We start from the raw sequence: 17,151 nt of genomic DNA, 5'->3' as shown, positions 1-17,151 counted from the left end.
GCCTTCTTCTCTACCTGCTATGTTTGATGGATTTAGAATGTACACTTTGGCAAGTTCTGTTTATCAAAATGTTGTGATTGTAAATATGGCCACATAAGAAGCCTTTGAATGTGCTGAAGTACAGCAGCAATTTTTCTGTTCAAGTGCAGGTGTTGCATCAAGCAGAAATGTATATTTAAACATGTTCATTTTATAGTTTCATTTCATACTTTGTGCAAATGGATCTGTCATATAAGTCTGAGGGTTTACCTACAAAGTACATTTTTTACAGCAACTGGTTCAATACACTATTGACTGGCAGACAGTGCCACAGTTTGGTTATTTTTAGAAACCTTCTCACTGCTAATAAACTCCAGGGTTTCCCCCAGAAAACTTACTAAGCCTGGTGGTCAGGGCGCCAGGGCAGTCCACCATGTTGTTGTATTAAAAATTGTTACGTTGACAGGAAGTTTATTTATGTGTTACTGGAAGGATCTTGTTGACAATATACTTAAACACAATTATAGTCTTAAAAACAGACAAAAATACAATTTAAATTTAAAAAATTTCTTTTGCACTTCTGTTAAATTCCAATAAAGTAATCAGCCAGTGGATCTTAAGACATTCTGTAATGCTGATCACATTTAGAGTCAACCCAGGGCATAAATAAACTTATCTGCTGCTGAAGGGCCCCAGACCTTCAAGGTCTCACATAAATTCTAACATTTTGACACAAACCATAGATGTAGAATAACATTTGTTTAATGAGAATGACAATGTGGTTAAATGTGATTTAATGGTTTAAAGAGGGATAAACTATAAGATTTTAAAATGAAACTCACCCTCCTATTAACTTTTTTTGCTGATAAACTGTCTAAATGCGTTATTTAGGTTTCTATCTGATTTACCTTTTTCTGTGCAAATTTGGACTTTTTTGTACAGTTCTTTTAGTTTGGCATTATTTTGCCTGAAGCTATCTCACCACTGGCCCCTTCAGTCGAACAGTTCTTACGCAGTTGAATTTTCCTGTTGGTTTCAGCGGAACGGCTTGGAACTTTAAGAATAAAAGGACAACTATACTAAAACCCCGTTAGTGAAGCTGATGTTCTTAGCAGGAAGGGGGGGCCCTAACTCAAATTCTGCTCAAGGCCACAAACAATCTTGGACCGGGCCTGCATGATGAGAGCCGCTGCACTGTGCATCTGTCTGCTGGATGGAAGGGACAAACATGGAGATTTAATATATGTGGCACTAGGAGAGAGCAAGATTTTCTGTTTTTGACCGTTGGGTTTGTAATAAGTGCCACACAGGCTGTTTGTTTTGGTCGCTCAGGCTTTATGGGATGAATTTTTCGGATCTCCACTCTACAGCTGATTGGCTCTGTAGACGTTCACAAGCTAAACCACCATCTTTTATCACTTTTGTTTTTAAACCCTTTAATTCAGGACATATTCAATGTCCAACCACTGCGGTTCTCTTACGTGGGATCAATGAAGTAGAAAGATGATTCTGTACTATCAATTTGCCGACAGAGTACCCAGATGTAGGAGGCGTGGTGTCATGTGGGAACCATCTATGGTGCTTTTTAGAAAACCAGTTGATTTAATTATTTGGCCCATAAGTCACAGCTCAGCAGGGATAAAGTCAAGACCAGTTCTTTCAAGACAAAGACCAAAAGTTTAGAACTTCCTCAAATATTTTCCAACATTGCTTTTGTGTACACCACAAAATACAAAAATCAATGCAAAAACAGTTAATTACTCAACCAAAACTACTACTTGCTATTTCACTAATAATGACCATAATAAAGTAAAATTAAAGTTATTAAATGCAGCCATACATTGATACGCATTCTCTAAACTGAATTAATCGGGTCCAGGTATTGTCCCCCCAAAAGGGGCAACCAGTCTGTACAAGGGTCAGGCACCGCCTGAACAACCCAGGCCCAGACGCTGGCCTCATCCAGATACAGGGCCAGAAAGAGTCCACATGGTCCAAATGAGCCAGCCAATCAGAGCAGCCCTAGGATGAAACAGTCCCAACACCTCTGCAAGCTCTCATTTCAACACCATGACACCACAAGCACCTACACGGCCAACCCCACCCAGTAAAACAAACATTGAACAAACACTCACAAACACAGACACCATGAATCTTCCATCCAGAGGGGTCACCCCCACAGGAGAGCGCCAACCCCAACAAGCTGAAAAGAACACACCTGCACAGAGTGAGCGCTGCACACAGAGAAATGAGCAAAGTCGTCTCATTTTATCTGCCATGATCATTTAAACTTACATACTTATGTCACGTGCCAACATCCCACACATACAATATATAGGTACATTTTGTTAAAAGGTTTAATGACTAAACTTCTAGGCACCACAAATCTGGGACAAACTGCAAAACAGCCAAAACACCAAGTTCCTTTAAATCAAGGCCAAAAACTCACCTGTTTTTTATAGTTGATTTTGAACCATATTAAATGGAACACTGATCAACATATTTGACATGTATCAATGATTTTGATGATGGCACTTGTTTTTTTACTGGTTTCTCAATTGTTGACTGTATTTTTTATACCTTTTTATTTTTGTGTTTTTTGATATAAAGCACTTTACATCAAAAGTAAAGAGTAAAGTACTTTACTGACTTTCTAAACAAAGCAGTTTAGAAATAAACTTGATTGATCCATCAACCGATGATTGACTTTACTTATGACTTGATTTTGTTGGTTGGCCTAAAACAGACTATTTTAGATAGCTTTATAATTTAATATCATTCTTGAATGACAAATTTCCCCTATGAAGACAGCACACACACACACACACAAAATTAAGACATTCATCAACAGTCAGCTTTTATACTAAATAACAATTTTGAACAGATTTTTATCCGTTCATGTAACTTTGCTCATGTCAAGTATAACTAGCATCTCATACTTTTGGTCTCCAGATTAACAAAAGTCAAAAACTGTTTTCAGATTTTAAAGGTGAACAAACAAAACCTGTCAAGTAAAGAGCACAGGTTAGTTTATTCATCTATAAAGAGGAAAATAAAGCTGAGGTGTCTGCATCTAAAACCCTCAGCTTCGGTCAGCAATGGACTGATTGTGCTGCATGGATGACCACCATACCACTTTTATTTAGAAAGCATTCTAAAATAACCAGAGGTTAACACAGGGCTGTACATATACAAATGATAATAGTAATAAAAAATGAACAAGCTGAACACAGACAAGTTAAAATAACTTAATATCGTTTAGATAGAGATAACCTCTCAGGAAAAGGCTTCAGCAAATAAATATGTTTTAAGAATGTTCTTAAACCCAGAAAGAGAAGAAGCCTGGCTGACAGGGTGGAGCAGGTCATTCCACCAATTTGGGGCAGCTGCAGCTAAAATCTGGTCTCTTGTAGTTTCTGCTTGGATTTAGGTAGATTAAGGAGCTGCTGGTTGGCAGACCTAAGGGAGCAGGGGGATATATGTAGCTGTAGCAGTTCAGAGAGATAAAGGAGGCAAACCATTAAGAGACTTAAAAGCTAATAAAGAAAATAGATCCTGAAATGTACAGGTAAATGAAAACCCTATGTTTCCTTAAGGCAGAATCTAGGAGAAGCAAGTAGAGGGAGAAAAGTAGGGGGCCTAAAACTAAGTCCAGTGGGACCCCCACATTGAAGAGAGACAGGAGAGGACATGAAAGTAGAGTTTGACAGAAAACGTTTGCTGGGCCAGATAAGTTAGAGCTACTGTAAGGCACTGAACCACTGGGTCAAAGGCAGGAATTCAATCTACAGTAGAAGCGCAATGAGAACACCTGAATCAGCTGCTAAAACACATTGTTAAAAACTACTAGAAGGGCAGATTAGGTGCTACATAAAGCTATACATCTCTAAAATACTACATCCTTCTAAAAATATCATTAGTTATTTATTAACTATGTTTTTTCAAGAGTTTTTGAGACAAAAGGAAGTTTGGAAATAGGTGTGTATCTTTAAAAAGTATCAGGACTGAGATATGGTTTCTTAACTTGAGGCTAAATATTATTGACAGGAACAACCCCAGAGGACAAGAGACTATTGATAACTGAATGTCCAACTGGTGCTGCAATGAGGAAAACCTGATCACCATTTCTTGGTTTTGGTAGATCAGCAGCACAAATCAATCCTTCACATTGTAAAATGATCATATTGTGGGCGTGCCGTGGTGGCGGAGGGGTTAGCGCGACCCACATTCAGAGGCAACATAGCCTCGACGCGGCTGTCGCGGGTTCGACTCCCGGACCCGACGACGTTTACCGCATGTCTTCCCCCCTCTCCTGTCAGCCTACTTTGAAAAAGGGACTCTAGAGCCCACAAAAGACCCCTTGCAGGGCAAAAAAAAAGATTATATTGTCAGGAATGGCTTTGTAAACAGACACTTCAAGGTCACTGAGTTTTAACTAAACAGAAACTGACCTTTAAATACAATTCAATGTGAATCTGTGACAAAATCTCAGCCTATCAATTCAAATAAAGAGAGACAGACACAGTATATCGAGATGCTGCGGCATGTGAGACTAAAGCGCAACAATATTGCTGTTGTATTTTAGTCATCTTTCAGTGGGAGGCAGTTAGCATATCTGTTGCTTAAATGACTGTATAGAAAAACTTGATGGTAACAAACTGACCAGAAAAAGACAAGAACTCACTTCCACACAATCCTGTTTTCATTCTTAACCTGATTAAGAAGGCTGGTTCTGTTCTGGTTCTGATCTGGGGACGACTGTGGAACCTCTGGAGATGATGAGGCAAAGAAAGAGTCTTCATAAAATCAAGACAGTTATAGACAACCCTGACCATCACCTTCATTAGACTGTCTTGGGTAAAGAGCATCTTCAGTCAGAGGCTTTGTCAGATTCACTGTAACACAGACTGCTACAGGAGCTCTTTCCTACCAACAGCCATAACTGTTAGAAAAATTATCCTCCTGTTCATTTACTTATGAGTTTATTTTACAAGTTATGTTTTCATATTATTCTTTCATATTATTACTCTCATATTATTCTTCTTTTTATATTTACTTAACTTCTCTTTCTTTTGTAGTACTTTATTAATCGTTTGTAGTATATTATTAACTTTGTTTAGGATGTTTGCTTGGAAGCTAAAAACGTTAAACATTCATGTGTTATTAGTTCCATATGTAACTGATTAGTTGTGGTCAGCCACATGCCCTTATAAGGGCATGTCCATAGGGGGTTCCAGAATGTAAAGACGGTTGGTCAATTCTCTGTGTGACTGTGTGAAGAAGCCCAACCTCCTTTTTCTATACAATAAAGAGAAATGCAAAGAAAGATCTGGCAGAATTGATTCCAGACAGTGTTTGACAGCGATTCGTCGCGTCTGCTCTCAATTCTCCTATTCTGCAGAAAAGAAATGAAAAGAAACCTAATCTCTGTCTCTGGCTGATTCTTTGCAGGTTAGGACAAAATAAACCTATCAATAACTGTCTACAATAACTCTTTGAAGAATTAATGAGTTACAACACTTAATTTCCCTTTGGGATTAATAAAGTATTTTTAATTTGAATCTGAATTTCAGTACAATGAACTCTAAAAATGGTTTATGGCAATTAATATGTTGATAAAAATTTGATGAGTAAACCAAAGAAATTAGAAAGTGAGGACAAATTCAATAAAACAGCTGTAAGACACTTTTACAAAAATACAATCATCATTTAAGTTCCTCAACTTCCGGAGGAAATTCTTCCTCTGGTGAGCTTTCCAGAGCCGGGGATTTAAATGTCAGTTTGTTGTCCATCACTGTGCAGGAACTTGTATTTGTGCACCTCGTACACTTGACCATTAGTAATAACTGGAGAAAGAGGGGTAGAAGTCTGTCCACATCACCATTGTCAACATTAATTAATGACTGACAACATTTCATTTTCTTTTGGGATCAAAAAAGTATTTTTGAAATTAAATTTAAATTGAACTGAACTGACTTAATTACTGATTTTAAGCCTTATCAACTCTCACTGAGTTAAGGCCCCCACATACTCGGGTGCAGGGTCGGCCCAAATCTCTATGGGACCCTAAGCGAAATTTTTTTGGGGGGCCCTCTAATTCTCCTAACAATGTGGACTGGCTGCAATCAGCAGTCAGATAATTAGATTATTCACACACCTGCTATAAAGTTATTGCATCTCTGACAGTGCTGTTTACATTATATACATGTATAATAGGCTATATTTATTGGCCAACTGATTTATCGACCAGCTAATTTCTGGGCGCTGATTTCCTTAATTTTGGGGGATCGTGATCTGCCGATACTGACATGTGAAACTGATCTTATCCCCTAATCTTATTTCAATCTTCTATATAATCTTATCTTAGTCAGCAAAGGTTTAAAAATCTGTCTCTGTCCTCTTCTGCTCTGCAGTGAGAGGTTTGACTGACAGGCCGGCCCATCTGGTCAGGTCTGAACTTTTGCAGTTAACAATATTCACCTCACTGTTGCTAACTCAGTCACTTTCTTGATACATTTAGCAACATTTCAGACAAAAAATTCCTATCAGTCAAAATCAAAATCAGCAGGTCAGGCTTTTTAAAGATCAGCAACCAGGGATCGGCCAGAAAACTGCAATCAGTGCAGCCCAACTTAACATGGAATACATACACACATATTCATGACATTCTTTCATTAAATAAATGTATCTTATGCGTAACTCCAATAGCTAAAAATGTAATTTATACCAGGTGAGTCTTTCTCCCCTGAGAATGTGGACCGGTACCGGTACCGAACTGATTCTGAGCCTTCAAATGATTTTAACAGAAGTTTCACATAACTTAGAAGTTGATGTAAAAATAATGTTTGTTTTAGCCACATAAATGATCAGCAACAAACAAAATATCCCCAACTACAGCACTGAGTAGCTTATCGGTGTAGCAGCTATGTAGCCTGGCGTAAAAACATTTTGCTAGACAATGTCAAACATTGAGAAGTTTTAATTATTGTTATTAAACGTTAACGCTGCGTTTTGAAGCCAAAAATACCTCAGAAACATCCAGACCCAACCATGAGAATCAACTCACTTAAAGTTTAAACTCTGTTTCACACAAACACAAAGACCCTAGCATAAATGTTTGGTTGTTGAACTGGACCGTTCCAGGTCGCTATCACGCTAGCAGTTTACAAATCTTTTACATTACATTACCAAGGCACATTAAAACAAACCTTTATCTTGGCTTTTTTTTATTCTTCCTCTTTCTTTTCTCCCTCCCTGGAGGATAAGTCCTTTATTGAGACATTGTTTTGCTTACTTAACTTCTGACCAGAGCTTTGAACATTTGGATGCTCTGCACATCGCAGAGCAGCTCGTTACCGGAGAAGCGAGCGGTACCTACCGCGGCCACCAGGGGGCCCCCAAGAGCAATTTAAATATTTTAGTTTTATTCTTAAAATAATGATTTCTACATACATTATGAAATATATATTATTGTAAAAACAAATCACTCCATAGTGAAATTGTTTGTTTTTGATATTATAATGACATAGAAATTATTACAAAACAAAACAAAAACAAACCTAAAAATCAACTAAACTGAGGGGACCCCTTAGTGGCCGTGGGGCCCTAAGTGGCTGCTTAGTTTGCTTTGCTTTGGGCCGGCCCTGCTCGGGCGCACTTCAGTCCGCGGAGGTCTGTACATGTCCGCGCAGAAAAATTTTTATGACCGCGTATGCATACTCGGTGTCTAATAAATGTGGGTATAATAAAAATATGTTTAGTGCTCAAAGCTTATTTTCAAAGGGCGATTTTAATTGGACAAACATCCTCTCGGAACCCATATTGTAATTTATTGAATAGAACTGTAAAAGTTAATGAGATGGAGATTATTCACGGAGTGGTGCTAACATTAATACAATAACCAGGACCTGGAGGAGTTTAACGTTACCTGGGACATTCATGGTAGAAGACGCTGTGCTCGAAGATATCCCCTCCACGAGTCACTTCATGTTGCTAAGCAACGTACAAACACTTTACATTCGTACAATTCAGTCGCATGCTGTGCGTTCTGTTTGAGGATGTTAATCACTTTTATTGTGATTAAAGCTCTGCACATGTTGCAACTGGCCCTGGAATTGTCCTTTTTTGTGAAATGTAACAACACTTTGGAGCGCTTCCGCCGAGACGCCATCTTCGATCATTTCTAAATCAAACTACGGAACGTGTACAATACGTCATCACGCAAATACGTCTAACGCAATTTGAATCGATGAGTGTGAAATCTTTAGGCAGATGAACGATTCCAACAAATTGAACAGAACCAGTTCTCGATTTTCCTTCGGTTAGGGCAACGAATGAAGCGAAAACAACATTAATAACAAATAAATAATAACACTGCATGTTTTAAATGGGCATTCTTCAGGTTAGCTTATAGAACATCTCTAAACATGTCAATGTTTTTAAAGCACTTTAAAAAAATTAAAATAAGATTTTTTAGATTTGACAGTATTCTGATAATGAAGAAAATAATTTTTCAAAATGTCAAAAAGAAACCTGCAACTTATCCCTTTTTCATCAGCTCAGCTCAGCTGTAGCCTCACATGTAGTTTCACTGGACCATGGCTCAGAAAATCTGTAGGGTTTTTTTCATGGTTTTAGAGGAACTGGAGTTCAAAGTGTTTGTGCATATTAAATATTAAATTGGGTAGTAATAACATTGATGTCAAGATTGGAAGTCAATTTATGAATCTTGTACATTTTTTTAACTACAGTGGTTGGAATCATGATAGCATATAAAATACGTAGATGATTGAAAATACAAGTTTGAGAAATTCCATTGATATTTAAACAAAAAACATGAGATAATTGAAGGTCCAGAGCATGGCCTTTTTCATGGGTTGGGCCAACCACTGGCTGAATAAAATTAAAAGAATCAATCGTCTAGAAAGTTCTTTGCTAATGGTTTGTCATCGCAACATACTTGTATACTGAAATCTTCAAAAAATTTGTATATGATCAAAATTCAAGGTAATACTGATAAAACACAAAAATTTTGAAATAAAGTCCTTATTAAACTGAGGAGGACGATAAATCATTCCATACAGCAATGAAGGAGTTTGTTGAATTTCAAGTAATTGAAGCTCAAAACTGGAATATGGATTTACAGAAATGTGTTGACAGTGAACACTAGATCTTAATGCTGTAACTAGATTTACCAATCTAGTTAAAATAAGCACAAAGAAGAAGCTCCGAGGATGGAATTAACTAACCTTCTTGAAGCCAAGATTCTATGATGACTTCTTCAAGTTACATGACTTGAAGAAGTCATGTAACATAAAGGTCTTATTTGTTAATGACCTAACATTAAACAAAGCCATGTCAATGAGTGGTGGTGAAGCGGCACAGGTCAAAGAAGAAACATGTCGTTTGAGAATCTCAAGGAGTCAAACAAATATTGGGTTTGAAGGGTTTTTTCCAACTGGCTGTCAGATCATGCCAGGAACTGACCCTCCAGCAAGAAACGCCCTTCCCCCAACAAACACTAGCTAAGAGGTTGGATGTCATCTGCCGTACCTCAGCACAGCAACAGTTAAACAACCACTCCATAACTACATCAGCTAAGATAAAAAAAAAAACATCTGCTAATGTTGATTGTATTTGAAACAATGATCACATCAAAAACTTAAGATATTCTGACAATCAACCTGTGCTATCTGCTCAGAATTTTATCAAAGTTCCACACAGACACACTTCACCAAATAAATCAAAATATTCAATGGTATATCAAAAACGTCTTTAAGTAGGGAAACTCAGAAGCAATTGGACAATGTGACAGAAAGCCATTTTGATCAACATGTAGCTGGACAAACTGAAGAAATATTGAATCTTTGTAAACATATGCTTCTAACCAGAAAAGCTCTTGGAAATAGAAAATGTTTACAGTTGTCAATGTGTATTGACAATTTTAACAATGGAACTGACATAATGCCTGTTACTGGTTTTTGCAACTGTTTACTATGTAATAATAAAAATAATAATACATTTTATTTATAATATCCTTTATATCTTTAGATCTCAAAGGGCAAAAACAAGCAAATCAGAAAAATAAGATAAAACAAAGAATTTACCTTTAAAAAATATCAAATAGCAATACTTTTTTAAACTTTGGTTCGAACAGCCGTTGAGGGGACATTTGATCCTTTGTTTAGTCTCTGTTTAAGAGCAGAACTCTACTGATTTGAATGCTGCTTTAGGTACAGTCAATTGTTCTATTATTGTTTTATGTTATTAATGAACAGAAAACAAAACTAGCTGGAGAACAAAAACCTGCAGCTGAAGAAAAAACAAAAGGACCCAGAATGGAAGGATGTGGCAGACGGGTGTGTTGGTTTTACTCTTAATGAACCAAAGAGTTGCTTCTATTATATCAGGCAAACTACAGCTTCATATTAGAAAAAAAAATAGTTACAATCATTTTGGCCAGAGATAAAATCTGTAAAATAATAGTTTAGAAACACTCCATTTATTGCAATCTATAAAGTAAATCTGAGTAGATGGGGACAAGTGCATACATTTACCTTGTTATACTATGGTTAATTTTCATATACTTGTCAAATATATTGGCTCTATGCAATCTACTGTGTTTCTTTAGAGAAAAACAACTTTTAGGCTGCTCAAATAATAATCTGAACTTGACTGCTATTCATGGGTGTTTTCTCAACATTGCTTTAGATATTTTACATACATACAATTTTAAAAACTAAAACATGTGCTCCAGCAGGTGTTGATGATAAGACCTTCTAACCTTCTATAACCAGACATCAACATCCTAATGCATGCTGATAATAACCCGGGTTTATTGTCCCTACACAACTGATGCTCATGTTGTTTTTGACACTGTTTATCACTTCCTTGCAATTATTCCTTTTTTCTGCACATACTTCATTTGAAATTGTGACGGAGTCAAACCAGATAATAAATGGATCCATTGTTCCTGTGGTTTCTAGCAAAAGAGGCCGAACTGAAAGTAGACAATCGAGTCACGCTTTCTAAATTTGTCAATAATACACTAATACACCAATAGATCCATTTTTAAAAGGATTTCTGAAAATCCAAACTTTCCTCATCATAAACGCTTGTAGACACAGCAGACAACGTGCACACACCTGGCTTTGTGCACTGATTATGCTCATATGAGTGGCTGTCAGAACAACATGGAAGACAGCAGCATGTGGGCTTTATGACACCAGAAGGGTTTCAGGATCAGGGCCAGCAAAAGGCACAAGCAGCCGCTTAGGGCCCCAGGGCCACTAAGGGGCCCTCTCAGTGGAGCTGATTTTATTTTTCTTTAGTAATGATTTGTATGTCATTATAAGAACACAATTTTATTAAGTTGTAATTTTTTTACAATAATATATATTTATTGTATGTAGAAGTAGAAATCATTTGTTATATGGACAAAATGAAATAATAAAGAAATTGCTCTTGGAGGGCCCCCTGGTGGCCGCGGTATGTAATGCTTCACTGGTAATATGAACTACAATGTGCAGAGCATCCAAAAGTCCAAAGCACCGTGGAAGATAAGTTAGCAAAACAATGTCGCAAAAATAGACTTATCCATCAGGGAGAGAGAAAAGAAAGACGAAGATAGTAAAAGAGCCCAGGTAAAGGTTTGTTTTAATGTGTCTTGGTAATGTAATGTTCATCAAAAAGGTTTGTTGAGCTGCTAATAGAAACTTAGCTTAATAGTAACCTTGAGCAGTCCAGTTCAACAGCCAAAAGGTAACTAGGATCAATTGGAATGTATGTGTGATTGAATTGAAATAAATTTTTGTAAAGTGCCTTGAGATCGCACGTTGTGAATTAGTGATATATAAATAAACTGAATTGAATTGAACAGTTTGTCTGTTAGATGCTGGAGGGAGATGTGGCCTTAACTAAAGAGAGAAGAAAATTAACATAAGAAAAACTGCTTCAGTGAACATGAAGTACCAAAGAACAAGTCCATCATTACTGTGAGATCATGGCCATGAACACCAGGAGCCAGTGCTACAGAGCAGGATCAGCAGCTTACAGGCGGAACTTCAGGTTCAGTGTTGAACAAAGCTGCTTCAGTTCCTACCTGGGTTTGACTCCTTGCTAATCTATGCTGGAAACCCAACCAGAGGAGCAGGTTTAGAGATTTTAGGTCAAATCTCTAAACCTAGAGTTTGACCTAAAACCATGAAAAAACTGCCTCTAAACTAATCTCTGCACACAGAGAGAAAACTGAAGAAGAGCCAGCCATGTGTGAACTTCTTTCACTAGAGAAACCTGGCTAGTGAGGCGAAAGCAGACGGCTCCATCCTCTCCATTCCGCTTTATATTATATCTCGTGATGCACCAGTAGGAACATTTGTTCCGGTATTGATATCCAATATTAACATAGTTATTGCTGATAACTGATATATATTTAGACTTCCCTACTATTTCAACACCATGAAAAAACAAGCACACCGCTGACATCTCTTTCAACTAAACACCTCCCACTTCAGAGCTGCATCACCGTCACCATCACTTCTCAAACAGACTCCACATGGTCAATCATGCAGCAGGGTTACAGAATCAGAGGGGCGAGTCCTACCAGAAGAACCTGTAGGATTTCGAACAGCGTTCGACTCTGCATCACATTCAGTGCTCTAAAAACAAGCAGACTTGTCAAGTGTTATCCTCAGCAAGTTGTTGTCAGTATCCTCCAGTGATCAACTCAATGCTCAGATGAGACAGGAAGTGGAGGATGATACAATGTCTCATCTCTACACAGAAGCAGGCAGGGCTGCAGCAGCTGCTGCCTTTGCTCTTTAATGTGTCACACACTTAATGGAATTCTCTGTTAATGTTAATGGATTGATTTCTGCTAAAGACAGACCAGACATGTTGGACCTACTTCACAGTTTTTACAACCAAAAAAAGAAACAAAAATTGCTCTTCATTATTCTATAAGATAGTATTAAACTTGACCCAGTTCTGCTTATGTTTCTGCAGGGGAGCTGAAGTTCTTTCTTTTTCTAAAGCCTGGTAAAACCTTAAAGGTTGTACAGCCATTGTCAGGAGCAGAGCTCATCACCTGTTGAAGGTGTGATCATTAGCACAGCATGCTGTTTAGGCAGCGCCTCATTAATGTTTGTGAGACGTGACACAGCCTGGTTGACACTTCTATAAGAATATTTACTGAAGTTAACATTTCAAACGAGCCTTACATTGTCTTTCTCTGTGGCTCATTAAAACAGTCTGATTCTTTGATTATTTACAAGATTCAAATCTGCTCAGTAGAAAAGCTATTGGTGTGATGTGTGTTTGTACAGTATGCTTTAAATGGAGAAGATTCAGACATCCATGTCATGTTTACACCACCTCAGGTCCTGATCAACTACTTGTCCTTCCTGATGGTTAAATTGCATTGATATGAACATTTCTTGTGGCAGATTTATAATATTCACAAATAATTAAAAGGTAACCAAGCAAAGAAGCATAGTCACACACATCCGCTCACTAACTGCATTACTTAGTAGACCTCCCAAACACACACACACACAGATCCAGATATACCTGATCAAGATGCACAATGTGCAAAGCTAACTTGTTTGACCTTAAAGGGTCAACTTCCTTGCAATATCGAAACACACACACTAAAGGCCTGCTGATGCCACCTCAGTGACACACATTACACACACACACTACGACAGCCACACATTCACTCTATCCAGCCTATGCTCAGAAAAAGAACAGCTCCTCAGTAACAAGGCGGGATTCAAAGAAGCCCTGGCATGATGGCACAGAATGAACATGGTGTCAGTCACTCAGTGTGTGTTACTTGTGTGTGTACTAACTTTTGTTCTTACGAAGCAGAGTAGAGGTGATCCAAGGCTCCGATTGGACCATCCTGCATGAAGGTACAGTCTTGTCGTCCACTGATGATGACGTGACAACCATGGGAAAGATTGGCAAATGTTCAATCCAGATGAGAAATACTGTCAGTGGAAATGCTCTGACAGACAGACAGACAGGCAGGCAGGACTTGGAGGGCAGAGTCAGTCTTCCAATCCCAGAGTTCACTTCAACACTTCACATCCAACTAAACATCTCAAGTTTGAAATGGTGGGAAACTGTTCAACCAGTCCAAAGGCACCTTCTTCTCTGGCTTGTTTTTCTCCTCTCCCGGTTTGCTTGTGACTTATTTCTAAGGCAACCAACAGGTGTACAGGCAGCTTGTCTCTCTGAAGTAAAAATATAAACGATGTAATCTCTGCTTTACGTGGATTTACACTATAGATATAGATCTCTCACTCTACATATATATTGTTTCTCTGTGGATTTGGGAACTATAGGGAAATAAAATATTTGGCTTATAGGTTTAGCTTTTTGTGGTGGAGTTGGCAGTTTCATGCATTCTGTCTGCAGGCTGGAGCTTCCAGATCGCTGGTGTCTATCAGGTAGTCAGGAAAACAAAGTTCTGCTATTCTAGCGTGATTAAGAATTAGAGCAAACAAGGTATGAAGGCATAGTCTTTAGTTGCTTCTGATATGTTCGTTTAGTCCAGGTTAGCACACAGCATAGTTCTTTTTTAACTTTATTTTTGTTTCAATCCAGAGGAGGCATTATGTGTCCGTGAAGCCTTAGGCTACAGAATAAAACTTTCCTAGAACTCTCAAATTACCAAGGCTACATGGTCACTAGGTTTCCACAGAAAAACAGACCAATGGTAGAAATTTGGGATAAATATTTGCAGTTTTTTTTCTTTTAAGACATTGACTTGCTTTAGGTTCGGATAGTGCTATCCAGGCTTGCCCTGCATTTTGCCAGACGGGCTGAGCGAGCAAGTGCAATAGGTTTGGAAGAGAAAAGGGTAAGGGGGAGTCAGGTTTCCTGCTGCCTGCTTTTACCCCATCCCTTACCCTAAAAATAGCTCTGATTACTGGGACTTTCTGGGAGACTAGTCACTGGACAGAGCTGTTACCGATTGGATTAATCCGCTGACCCAAACAGCCCTGCGGTGCTGCTTCCACAAATCCCGCTTCAACAGAGCTCCGTGTGGGTGTGTGTGTGCGTGTGTGTCAGTTCACTCAGATCTCATTCACACATTCAAACTCTGCGCCAAAACCCAGAAATAATGTAGTCTCCAAAACTGCACAGAAGGTTGCTGTGAACGACGGTTGCATAAACAAAGCAAACCGATGCAACTTGTTGCTGATACAGAGAAAGGTCGAAAAGTTCACGATCCCCACGAAAGACGTGTCGCACACAGTACTCCTGTTCCTGGATAGATGAGCCGACCAGAGATCGGGAGTCAAAAGTTGAATTCCAGAATACTGGTTTGTGCCATAATGTTCCGCTGCGCCGCTACTTTCAGTTCACCAAAAAAAAAAAAAAAAAGAAAAAAAAAAAAGAAGAAGAAGAAAAAAGATCACACAAATCCACAAGAAACTCACGATTTGAGGTAATCACGCGCATGTAAATTCACAAAGAAATGTCAGAGCTGCCTTAAGGGGGACAAAAGAAACCAAATCCGGACTTCCTGAGCTTTCTGTCCAGCGCGTCAGAGAGCCTCTTCATGGGCCTCCTCCTGTCAAAACCCGCGGTCTTCCTCGCACTCAGTGCCCGCACATGTCTGTATTTCTCCGAACCGGAGGCGGTTAGTTTATTCCCTCGAGGTGGAAACCATCACAGGGGCGATTTGGAGTCATGCTTCTCGCCCGTTTCCCATACCCTGCTCCGCTGTAGTCGGAATCTGCGCTCCTCTGCCATCCGGCTCCCCCACCCTGCTAAAGGACTGAACCACTGGCCGCAGCAGGGGTCGGAGCGCCGCTACATGAAGCAGCTTCACTGAACACTCATGTCACATCGAGGAGCACAGACACCAAAGAAAAAGTAACGATATTAACAAAATGATCACACAAAACTGAATACTAATGCTAATCGGAGGAAATGAAGCGACATGGACACCGAAGCTAAGGGGAGGTCTGGCCCCATCTGGCTGCAGTAGTCCGCTCCAAGCAAACCTCTCCCGTTCTCTCCATTTATAGTAACAGCGGGATAAATATACTGGAACTTTATATACAAGCTTGCATAGATGACCTCTTTCCTCACACTCTAAACAATCATCAAACCGTCTCAGTATTCGGTTAGAGTCTGCAAACGATGATTTGGTCTGAATATTCTGTATTGTTGTAGCCTGGAGAGTTTTCTCTTTGTTTAAAATAGACACATTAAAAAGTTTTGAATTGCAAATGCGTTGTTGCCCGCTGTATATGAATGCTTCTGTAACCTGAACCTTCCGCCCCCCTCTTGCAAACACATGTATGTTACAGAGACTGACGTCTTTATGTTAATCCTTCTCAAAAGGACCAATGCTAGCCAAAACAGACAAGCAAAATAAATTGTTGCGTCCACGTGACCAACAGCGTTTCACTTTGTGTAGTTTTTCAAAGGACTTTAAACTTCCATGTACTCGGTTAGATACAGCCTCTACCTTCAATCACCACGCATCCTCCCATGGCCCTGTTGCTACCCGGCGGTAAGGCAACTCCTGCCCAATTGGCTGCAAACAGTCCCATCCCTTACTGTAATTGGGTAATGGCAAGGTTTGTGGGAGGAGCTCTTAGCTCAGTTCTCCATGTCTGTTTTAACGGCGCGAGTCAGGAGCGACGCGGAAATAGTTTGAAGATGTTAGGTAGAAATGGAAAGAAGGACGTGGAGACAGAGCGGGTGGGGCTGGAGATTGAGCCAGCGAGTGGGAGAGAGCAAGGAAAAAAGCTTCCTCAAGCACATGCTCCTAAGTGACTCTACAGCTCAGATGTTTGACTTCTCCTCGCCAACCAGCCAAAGCTAGTTGTTACTGTTGCTATCCGAGCATTCCATCTAAATCAGGCACAATGCTGCCTGGGAACAGCTCAGCGGTGTCATAAACCAGCTGACAACTCCTTAAAGGAACACTCACCCTCAACTGCAACTCAGTATGCGCTCAAACAAATACCTGACAGTGAGAACCAGCCTTGCTTTTCTCAGGAATGTGCTGTTCATCAACAAATTTATTAAGTTAATTTATTTCTTATCATACTCTACTGTGAAAAATAATTCAACCCATGACACTAAAGATGCATTTAGCTCAGCTAAAGCTTTTTTACTGCTTTTATTTTTGAACTCAACTCTTCTCAA

The 17,151-nt window shown here is 39.1% G+C and overlaps 1 protein-coding gene across 4 annotated transcripts in view; it reads right to left on the bottom strand.

Moving 5' to 3' along the window:
• The window catches only part of dyrk1b (dual-specificity tyrosine-(Y)-phosphorylation regulated kinase 1B), a 70,659-nt gene that overhangs the window by 28,379 nt on the left and 25,129 nt on the right, over positions 1-17,151 (bottom strand). The window contains exon 1 of one of the 4 annotated variants that reach the window (XM_028032327.1): positions 13,827-15,771. The exons of 2 other annotated variants lie outside the window; for them this stretch is intronic. In XM_028032327.1, coding sequence (XP_027888128.1) covers positions 13,827-13,929 — 103 coding nt within the window. In that variant the 5' untranslated portion in view covers positions 13,930-15,771. Of the gene's footprint in view, positions 1-7,906; positions 7,935-13,826; positions 15,772-17,151 lie in introns of those variants that run through there. One more of the 4 variants, XM_028032331.1, reaches the window with a different exon arrangement.

This window comes from Xiphophorus couchianus, chromosome 11 (genome assembly GCF_001444195.1).
Source record: "Xiphophorus couchianus chromosome 11, X_couchianus-1.0, whole genome shotgun sequence".
Taxonomy (NCBI): Eukaryota; Metazoa; Chordata; class Actinopteri; order Cyprinodontiformes; family Poeciliidae; genus Xiphophorus; species Xiphophorus couchianus.
The sequence above is the reverse complement of the archived record's forward strand: the minus strand, read 5'-3'. Positions and strand labels throughout refer to the sequence as shown.